The 10,978-nt window shown below is 38.8% G+C and overlaps 1 protein-coding gene across 1 annotated transcript; it reads right to left on the reverse strand.

Moving 5' to 3' along the window:
• Positions 1-241: 241 nt before the first annotated feature.
• Positions 242-10,978, reverse strand: rcbtb2 (regulator of chromosome condensation (RCC1) and BTB (POZ) domain containing protein 2). Its single transcript, XM_042486633.2, has 12 exons — positions 10,759-10,978; positions 9,178-9,312; positions 8,356-8,506; positions 7,558-7,724; positions 7,308-7,466; positions 6,759-6,866; positions 6,525-6,667; positions 6,003-6,193; positions 5,172-5,298; positions 2,227-2,366; positions 2,011-2,141; positions 242-1,899 (listed from the first exon to the last, which is right to left on the reverse strand). The coding sequence occupies exons 2-12, from the start codon at positions 9,301-9,303 to the stop codon at positions 1,759-1,761; spliced, it is 1,584 nt and encodes a 527-aa protein (XP_042342567.1). The 5' UTR covers positions 9,304-9,312; positions 10,759-10,978; the 3' UTR covers positions 242-1,758.

Genomic DNA, 10,978 nt, shown 5'->3' on the forward strand with positions numbered 1-10,978 from the left:
CAGTTATCACTTTGCTAAAAACGTGTGATAGCAGAGTAAGGCAGGTGTGAAAACTTCAAAATGTACAAAGAGCACTTAGCAGGTTTTCCTACAGAAATGCATGAAATACAGTTAATTTGAGTACAAGACGCTGCCCCCTGAGGTCTTACAGCTGCTTTTGGTAACACACAATGTATGTATGTCAAGGCTGTAAATAATTCCACATTAGCCCACCAGTCACAGAAATAACTCATAAATCAAGTTATGTAGTTACTCATTTTAATACATTTTAGATTATCAAATGTTACCATGAGAACTGCTGTCAGCAGCTTACAGCATTTTCCATACAAAATGAGAAAACACAGGCATCTTTTAGTAATTATCAAAATGTTCCAAAAGCAACAGCATTGGCTTGTTAAAGTAAAAGCATTTTGTTACATTCTATTTAGACAGATCCAGAAATTTAATGTGGAATTATCTGGTAACTACATTTAAAGACCTTGTGGTCCTATATGAGACTATTAAGAAGACTAAGACTAATAAGACTATTCAACACAGTCAATTGGCAATTACACAAAGCCAGCACTATTTCATTACCACAAGGTGCTACCAAGGGAGAGATATAAAGAAAGACTTGTAAAAAGATCCGAAAGTTTGCTGCCAACATACAAACAATTTAAAAAAACAAACAAACAATAAACAACCAAACTTTTGTAAACATACCAATTTGCAATGAAACACAACTGTAAAATCAGCTGCGCCTACAGTGTAACTTTACCAACAGGCTACACAGGAATCAGTATGCTTGTGTAAGTCACTCACTGTTTCCAGCTGCACAGAAATGGTTAATCTGAGGACAAGTAAACATGCAGTAAGATGTCCTTATCTCTCATAACTGACTGCACTTTTTTATATCAGGCTGCTGACGGTGGCAAAAGTAACTGTCTACAGCAAAACAGTGCAAATGAAAGTCAACACTAACTTTAGGTAACTTTAGGTATGGATGGCAAAGGTGAATAGCTACAACATAACATAAAGCAGCAAAAGGTTATATTGCCTTATGCAAGAAAACAGATATTATATATTATTATTAATGAGATACAAACTATAGTTCATAAAAAAGGTGTCAAACCTAAATTGCTAAAACTAAAGTATGTTTTTCTTCATTAAATAGTATTTCTCAATCCAGATAGTTTGAGAATCAAGGCTTCAGAGAAAAGCAGCACAATGTGAAGGGTCAGTTCCTGGCTACAGTACGATACATAGATTGATAATTTGTTTTACAAACTGATAAAGGACAGTGTGATAAAAATAAAATTGCATATTCCTCAGCGCCTTATATTACAATGAATTATGTTTAGCACACAGCATTTCTAGGTGTCCTGTCTAAGCTGGTTGTAACAGTGAGACATCTGTCTTAGCTTGATCAAACAAATCAGACACCGAATCAGCCAAGGCTATTGTCAGTAACATAAAGACCACAGAGTGATGACCACTGTAGTTTATCTCTCTATCTGCTTGCGACTGACCCGAGTGGTGTAACCCAATATTTACGCCCCAAGCAACTAGTGTGTGGGCTCGGTTTAGAGCAGTAACACAGAGGCATCAGTTAGAGGGTGAAACTTTAAACCATTCGCCTCTCCAGTGTTAACATCTCCAGCGACAAGGGCTTTGAAGTGCTGATCAGCCGTGTGTTTACTTTGGTCTGAGGTCGACTCTCAGGACCTCAGTGAACTGAGACCTGATCGAGTTGAATCCATCACTACAGGGGCGTTCTAGTCAGTTTTTGAAGGCCCCATAGCGGCTGGCTTTACTAATGAAGTTCTTGAGCAGGTCGTGGTCCATGTCTGCAAAGGCCTGGGTCTGCGTGACAGCTGTTAGGTGGTTGACACAAAACTTGAAGCAGAACTCCTCCAGGTCCTAAAAATGAAGAGGCCTGTCTGGTCAATGCTGAGGAGTATAACTGACTAGCTACTGAGAAGGCCCCCACCACCATGGTGCCTGACAGTGTGTCAGGGGCTATAAGCTTACCCGCGCTTCATACTTGACAGCAGCAGAAAGGAGAGTGATGGCGTTCTCCTCAGAAATGCCTCTCTTGATTGTTTCCTGGCACAACCTCTTGAGCCTTGTCTCCCGGTAGTAGGTGGCCAAGTCTAGCAAACCTGCACACAGGAACAAGTGAGTGAGTTTAGGACTTCTGCAGTGTCTTTTAGTGTGTAAGGGTCTGTGATCCATTTTTGGGCTTACCAATAGCATCCTCTGGTGGCAGGTTAATAGTGTCTGTGTAGAGGTACTCCAGAAAGGCTCGGTACACCAGGTATGAGAACTGGTGAATTTCTATGGCATCCTCATCTGTTTCATTAAGCAGTGCACGAAAATGCTCACATCTGGAGAGAAAAAAAAGGAGCTGACTATTCGAGTGACACAGTAAAAGATACCACAACAGGGACTCAGCATGTGCTGGCACATTTATTACAAATGTGTACTAAAACTAATGTCATTCTGCTGATCATGCTGTAGAGATTCAAAAACATTAAACTGCTTTCCAGGTACTTAAAGGTTTGCATTGGGGTTTTTTTGTTTGTTTTTTTCAAAGTTATATCAAGGGATTAAAACCAGAAGGACGTAAGTGATATGGATCAACTTAACAGGACAGCCAAAAAGAGTAAATGACCATACTAAATCCTAACCTTGTTTATTGAATTTAATCTTTAATATAACAACTTAATAAACATATGGATAGAAATATATTTATTGAACTTTATTTTGATATTTGTTGGAAGAATTTCTTTTAAGAGAGTAAGTGCACTCACAACCTTTTTGGCCCTAAATAGTTTAGTAAGTTCAGTGTTAAATCTTTTATTTTATTTTTTTATTAATAACTCTGGATTGGTTTAGAATTCACACGTTCTCTTTTGGCAGTAGATAGCTCATCAAAAGCTTTCATTTAATACACCATATAATTAATTTTTGCCCAAAATGCCAGTCTGGTTCTCACCCCTTGATATAATGACTGTGAGGTGATGCAGTGCAGTCTGCACTTATAGCACATTGCCAATGAAAATGAAATATTTGCAGACAAAAAATAATGAGGAGCCCTGTGATCAATCACGCAACTCAAGCAAGAACCTGCTAATTAATTTTCATATGTTACAGAAATCCCTGGAAACAGTGACTGCTTATATAGAGGGAATATTATCTGCAAAAATCTGAAACACTGCAACATCATTTGGAAAACAGTCAGTAGTAATATGAAGTATGCATGATCAGAAGTTAAGGAACTGAAACATGCAAGGTAGACAGGTAAAGACAAGGTAAACAGGTACACTAAGATTTTTTTTGGTAATTTCTATTCATTTTTGTAATCATTAGTGTTCACTATTTGCCTGATTTTAATGTAAACGATTTTTTTTGTTTCCCATACCATTTTATCTGAATCCTGCATTTTATCTGAATTTCCCCCAATAGTGTAGAACTTTAAAGTTTAAAGAAAAAGCAATGGATCTCATCGGCAATTCAAGGACATACGTAAGTTTCATTTCAATATTGTGGGGGTACAAGTATGAATGGGGGATTGGGGTACCTCCGAAAGAAAACTTGGGGCATCAAACACTACATTTTCAGCATTCTGGTGAATTTTTATGCCCCAATTTGTGTCTTTTCTGCATCAACTCATGTGATAAATGTCTTTAATTCTGTTCCTCTGCTACTATCATGTTTTTATTGGGGGAACAAATACTCTCTCAATATTGAGGATGATATGTGCCCTGCATCCCCTCTACAAGCTATAGCTATACTGCTATGTTACAGTTACATTGTGTCAAGTGGAATAGGAAATATATATTTATTTATTCTTGTTATCTTTTAACCATCTTCTTTGTGTTTCGTGGCACACAATGCCTTATATATTCTTGAGATGTAACTTAAAATGACCTCTTAATGCCATAATACACTTCCTGAGGCAAAGTGGAGGGACCTTGCCAACAACTGTAGCCCACAGTATTTTTCCGTATTTGTTCCTTCTGTCCTTCTGCATTACAAATACTGATTACCATTTTCCCTCACTGCTAATCTCTGCTGGCTCAAAACACTGCCTCCCTATCATTTCTTCTCAGGACCCAGTTGAACAAACAACTGAGTCTTCACTCTCGGAGTGCATCTCAAACGTGTCATTTGCATGTGATCTTGCCAAAGCATGCGTTTTGCTCTGTTGCATATTCGTGTGTGCATGTGCACTAAGGTTGACGTCACAGACAGTCTGGCTCCTTCCTACTGACAGTGCAAAAGAGCAAGAGACTGGAATGCAGATACTCTGTGTCTAAGTGTGGTTATAAAAAGAAAGGCAGGAAACAATAGGTCTGTCTTTGCTTCCCCATTACATTAACAGGAAAGATGAGGAAACGCTGTCTAACGGATGGAGTTTAAATATAGGTGGCACAGCCTTCAGTAGACATACGTAAAATTCATTATCATAGAATGATCAGTGTGTTTTTTATCATGATGGCTGCACGGTTAACTAAATGATTTTGTTTCTATATTTAACAATTCTGCAACATCAAAGTATGATTCTGTTCCCCCTGAAAATCCCACTGTGGTATACCAGGCGCCTTCATTACTCATGACCAAGCACCAGCTCCAAATGTGAAAAATAGACTCGTGACCAAAATGAAAGTCAGGATGGAGAAGCAGGCCGCTCTGGTGAGAAAGAAAAGAACAGAATCTCTTAAAAAAGGAGTCAAGCAAAGAAAAAAAGAGTGCAACAGCCAGACGTCTGAGAGGAAAACCCGGAGACACAGTTTCATTTCCTTTATAAAAGATTATCATGTGCATCTAAAAGTCAGTCTTAATGTGGATTATGTCAATAAGAGCCACACTAAAGATATTCTAAACAAAATTAAATAATGTGTGTGGGGAAAGTACAGCTCAGAAAGTTTGCACACCTTGTACACTACCTGTTCAAAATGTCAAATGCCAGTGATCGAATGGGAAATATGTTGTTTTGATTAGTTTTTCCAGACTATTATTTGATTTGTAAGGAGTCTATCTTGCACTGAAAGATGTTTATAAAAAAAGCAAAAAGCAAATATTAAGTTGCAAAAAATAAAATGTGAGAAAATAATTATCACTTCACAAAAAAAACCCCATAATTATCACATTTTGACTTTGACTATGAGTGTCCTCATTTTCTGTACCTGATTTTCAGCAGGGCTTTGTGAACATGGATACACTTCCCATCAACCAAGAACTTCAGGTCTGAAATCTCTGGGCTGTCAAACTCCTTCTTCAATGACTGGGCAACAGTCAGGTAGTCATCTCCATCTGGGAAAATTAAATAAAAGTAAGTTTGTGTTTGTTTTTAAAAAAAATTGTTTTCTGGTTTACAGTTCTTAAATAACTGCAATATTTCATTGTAAAGATGTAGCACACCTGTGTACTGTACAGGGTACACAAATATATTCTTTCATTAAAATGCCATACATTACACTAAAAAAAACTGTGACTTGGCTGATGATGGTTTTAATTTTATTTTAATGCCTTTTTATGTCTTTCTTTTGTGCTTTGTTCGTAAAGCATTTTGAATTTCCCTGTTACTGAAATGTGCTATAAACAATATGCCTTGCGATCAGACCCTAAAGACACCAGAAATTGCGCACTTATTTGGAGCCACTATGAGTTCCCTTAGGAGTTAGTCATACTTATTTTCAGAGGGAGGTTTTTAACTTTACAAAATGGAGTGCAAACAGAAGATTGGGATCTCAAAGTGATGTGTTCGTGCTCCTCATTTCACATGAGATCAATGGATATAATACATATGATTGTTTGACATGGGCAGGAAACAGAGTTTCCTGTTTATTTCTGAGGTGACTTCCAGGAATTTCTACCAATGACACGCATGTGGTTATTGCATGGTATCTTTGCCTCTGACCAGTCACAGTAAATGGGACAGTGTCAAATGGTTAAAAAAAAAAACTAAATTATTGAGGATTTTAAGGAAAATAGTTGGGTTTTTTTTTTAAACTGACCTACTGAGAGGAGGTGCCATGTGACTGCTGGCGTGGCGAAGCAGGCAAACACGTCATCTGTGCTGCTGAAGTGAGTGAGGTGAGGGCTGGCCACAGCCTGACCACGACACTGACCCCACATCAGAACCTGTCCGCTCTGGGTCTTGGCAGCTGACGTGTGGCTGGTGTGACATGCAGCCACCTCCACCATCCTGGTGACACAAATAGTATTCATACCCTAAAGTACTATTTATGTTCAGCCTTCTAATGCAGACTGCATGTTGAAATGTGTCTATTATGGCTAATAAAGAGGCAAAGATGATGTTCTATCAAATGCATATAGAAGCAGATTTTCACAGTGAGCTCTACTTCTCTAGAGTCAGCAGTTGATCTCTTATTACTCTACGATGTTAAACAATTATACCTTTGGGGCATTTAGTGACTAAATTTCTCAGGATCTTGTCATGCGGCCCTCAATGACCTGTTGTGGTTGCAGAGAGGTGTCACTGCTAAATGAGGCTGGGGTAAAAACAAAGTACTAACCTCTCCTTGTCTGTGTTTATTTGGGTGGGCAGAGCTTGGTTACTCTTGTTGCCTGTTCCCAACTGCCCATACGAGTTGGCTCCCCAGGCGTAAACCATTCCCTCATCTGTAAGCGCCAATGTATGTGCATATCCACAGGCGACCTGTATATGGAAGAATGTTAGTTAAGCTGAATATTATTCGAAATTATCAAAAACAGAAAATTAAGAGAAAAATCTCTGTTCAGGCTCTTACCTGGGTGATGTTGACACCTTGGAGAGCAGCGATCCTGCATGGAGTCTGCTGATTTCCATTGTTGCCCAAACCTAGCTGTCCATTGCAATTGTAGCCCCAACCATAGATCTACACACAGGTGACAAATTCAGAGTATGCACACACTACATGACATGAGGGCACTGGTGAAGGTCGGTTTTCTGTATGTTTAGGGCTAATTTGTTTTCACCTATTATTAGCTTTTACCTGTATATATTTTGAATATTGTAAAAATCTGACACAGCTCATTTGCATTTGCATGGAAAGTATTTACTATGTCCTAAAATGAGCACAGTCGTCGGACGGACAATTAATAAGTACAAAAAATATCTTTAAATTGTGTACCCCTTCTAAAGAATCTGTATATGTTAAAGGAATGCTTAAGAACACAAAATGTATAGTTGTGATACGTATCTGAATTTAGCCAACTTCCTTCATAAAAGAGCATGCCCACTGCTAAAAAGTTGACCTAGTGAGAGCACTGATTAACATCTTCAAGCTAAACATCTACAGATGGATGTGACACATTACCTCTCCATTGTCCAGTACAGCCATAGAGCAGAGCTGACCACAGGCTATGTTAACCACCACTTTGTTCTGCAGGCAGCTGCTAACCCGCCGTGGTGTCGGCTGGTTGGCAGTTGACCCTGAACCGACTTGGCCTGAGTTGTTGTAACCCCACGCATACACCTGAGCACAGAGATAAAAGTTCATAGTTCAAATAAAACACATAGATTGGGCAGAAATAAATTCACGCAGGACACGACTGATGACAGGTTACCTCCCCATCAGTTGTAAGGGCAATTGTGTGGTGGGAGCCGCAGGCCACCTCTGTCACCCTCTTGCTGAGGAGGTTGGTGGAGACCAGGGCAGGGGTCAGTCCATGGTTGGTGGTCCCATTGCCCAGCTGGCTGTAACCATTGTGGCCCCAAGCAAAGACCTCTCCATCTGCATATCAGCAGGCAAACTTTCATTCATGTTGTCTCAGTGGTTAATATTTTATCAATAGATAAGACGCAGTCGCGTTCATAGGATTTAAAGCAGAGCAAAGACATCTGGATTAAAGGCAACGTCTGTGATCCAAATCTGTGCAAAACAAGCTATCAGTCTGAAATCAACTAACAGGTCTTTTAATACAAGAACTGACACTTGACAACAAGTGAATCAATGTTTGTAATGTTTCCTGATACGTTTCCTGATAAGTTTTGCATATACAACTGACCGAGATTAGTAAACCGAGATTGGACCAGTAAGGGTTAAAATTGTCTCGTGTTATGCAACATTGTGCAACTAGTTTACCCACAAATAACAAGAACATCATGTTTGTACCAAACACAATGACCTGTTAAATGCCAGAAAACAAAACTGTCACAGAAGACATTTGTACAAGCTTATTTTTTGCTCTGTTTTGATTTTAATTAAGTGATTTTTAATTATGTTTGGGCAGCGATGACACAGCACTGTCATAAAACCAGATTCCAAACATTTGCATGCATCATCTTGTTGTTTTCTGTCATTTCTTTGCATCCTGAGGACATGTACCCTCAGGGACAAATAAAAGCTTACTGGACTGGATTACCTGCAGTAGCGATAACCACATGCGGTCCTGTTCCATAGCTTAGGGACACAATCTTCTTTCCACACAAGACATCAATCCGGCGTGGCTCAATAGTGCTTTGAAGGTCTCCAAGCCCTAAACAGCCGCTGCAATTGGTGCCCAGAGCAAAGACCTACAGAGACCAAACATCAGTGGTGAAATGGCACTGGCATTAGTAAGTTATACTTAAATGTTACATTCTGTCATTTACTAAAAAATATGGACACCCAACTAAACACAAAATATTTGGTGAGATGTAATATTAAACTAGACCTGCAACCAAAATGTAATCTATTATGAGATTTTAGATACTTGAGCATCTGATTTCCCAGAATGTTTGCCAGCTATATGAAATAATATTGACCAAAGCTGGTGTCTCTGCATGCAGACTTCGGGGAATGTAATGTATCCCAACGTTTTAAATTAAATCCTCCAAAGTACACATTTTCAAGTCATAATTGACTGCTCTGAAACATAAACTGTTTGGGTCACAGGGACAAACAAATGACCATGGATAGCAAGATGAGGCACACCCTACACCTTTCTACAGGATGAAAATGGAGCTTGCTTGGGTATTAGGCCTGTATGGCTAAAGATAGCCACACTCCATCTGCTTATCCCTCTGCCTGGAATTGCACCCGTATCAACAACAGAGTGAGAGGCCTGCAGCATTTTTCAATCCACTTCTGAACAGACGATAATCAAACCAATATTATGAAAGGATATTAAGTCTATCAAATCTCGCAACACATCTACATGTAAACAAGAGGATTAAATCACCGGTGCTTAAAGCTGAAGTGTTACCTCGTCATTAACTGTGACATAGAGGGCTTCATTTGCAGCACTGCCAAAGACACAAGCCTGCCGAATAAGCCGTAGTTCCTCAGGTGGAAGGAGCGCAAAAACTGGCCACTTCCCCACGTCCAGCATACTACTCAGCTGTGAAATGAGGAGAAAACACAGTTAGACAGATGGAAACATAAGTCATCCAGAGATTGATTTTAAAAAGAGGTATATAAAAGAAAGAAATGTGGCAGGAAAAAAAGCTTTAATGGAATAGTAGGAATCAAAAATACCCAATTTATCATGCATATTCCTTTCTGCTTTGGGTATTCTTTGAAAGAGAGAATAGATGCTGAGTCACAGATGAGCTATAGTCTGGTGAAGTTGTCCTATCAAAAGCAATTCCTGCTCCAGTTGAAACATGCTTGTTTGCTTACAAATTCATATTGCTGTTGTATTTATTCGACAGTTATCCAAAAATGACAAAGGAAAGCAAACTAGATATGAATTAATAAGCCAAAATTAAACTACTGTAAACTGGAATCAAATATTGCTTAGTCTGTAGAGACAAATGCATAAAGTAGACACTGACAGGGTAAATTATCTACAAGGTTTTGCATGTCCCAAAAGTGCCCAGCACAGACAGCAAGTGGGCAGTGGGCCCAGTTTTACAGATAGATAGATTAAAACGTGTATAGTATGCGTGTTGACTGAGGTAAACCCATTAATGTGTGTTTATTGACAGAATGAGTAAAGTCCAATTTATGTCATAACAACATTTGCCTCCTCTCTACCATATCTAAAGCCTAAAGCAGTATTTCTAGTGCAATTACCAAATCATATGTGAATAATGCACTCCTCTCTTTAATTATTTTCTTAGGGTGGCATAACCAGGCCACAGATCTGAAATGGGATATTTGGGCTTGTGTATTTAATGGAACTTGTTTATCATTCTGACTCAGTTTTTTTCCAGGATCAAAATCTAATCTGCTTTATCACAATGTGCAATTACTTTCCATGTGCAATCGGTGTATATATTTTTTACGGTTGAGTTTTGCCTCTTGTTTTTTTTTTTGTTTTTTTTTTTACCTTAAAACCTCTTATCTCCTTGTGTAAAGATGCATTCCTCAAAAATTATACTAGACAGTATATAAAGGACATTGAAAGGGAATTAAATATTTAATATGACTGACATTACGTAGAAATTTGACTCTATAACAAGTTAGTTTAGTAACTGAAAAGTGTCAAAACGCTATTAAATTATTATTACCACACCTCACGATCGTCCCTCAGTGACCATTGACATAAGCTGTACTTAGCATGACATCATCCTTTGCCAATTACAGCGATAGCTACACCTCAAATCAACAAATATCGGAGATGTTACACATTAATAACGCAAAGAAACAGGGCATGCTGCGTTATAAGACTTCCAGCCTGGGTTCACAAGCTAGCAATATAAAAGTTGCTTATGTAGCATCCACCCGTGTCAGTAACCTGTTTATCCAAACAAAAAAAAAAAAAAAACAACTATTGAGTATTAAGCCAATTATCGTAAGGAGTGTTATTGTTGCTGCTGACGGTTCAAACTGTAGACGTTACCTTGCTGTTGTTTTAGCTAATGTTTCGTCCGCGGTGTCGTTTTCTGATCACTGAACACTGAAACACTGAAAAGTTGTCAGCCAACATATTGGCGATTCAAGTTGCTGATGGGATCATCTCGGAAGTCTGTTATGGATCTAGCTTCACGTCAGTTGCTGTGGTTGTTATAGTTAGCTTTGATCGCTACACTACCGACTGAAAAAAACAGCACCACCGTACT

The sequence above is a fragment of the Plectropomus leopardus genome, chromosome 6, assembly GCF_026936395.1.
Source record: "Plectropomus leopardus strain MGB_pleo_1.0 chromosome 6, ASM2693639v1, whole genome shotgun sequence".
NCBI classification, from domain to species: domain Eukaryota; kingdom Metazoa; phylum Chordata; class Actinopteri; order Perciformes; family Serranidae; genus Plectropomus; species Plectropomus leopardus.

What these genes read in the sequence shown, in the direction of transcription:
- rcbtb2 (XM_042486633.2), bottom strand. Translation starts at nt 9,303, where the DNA reads ATGCTGGACGTGGGGAAGTGGCCAGTTTTTGCGCTCCTTCCACCTGAG. An exon ending in CTGTACTGGACAATGGAGAG is followed by an intron (nt 6,867 to 7,307) that starts GTAATGTGTCAC and finishes ACCTGTGTGTAG; the next exon opens with ATCTATGGTTGGGGCTACAA. An exon ending in GCCACCAGAGGATGCTATTG is followed by an intron (nt 2,142 to 2,226) that starts GTAAGCCCAAAA and finishes TCCTGTGTGCAG; the next exon opens with GTTTGCTAGACTTGGCCACC.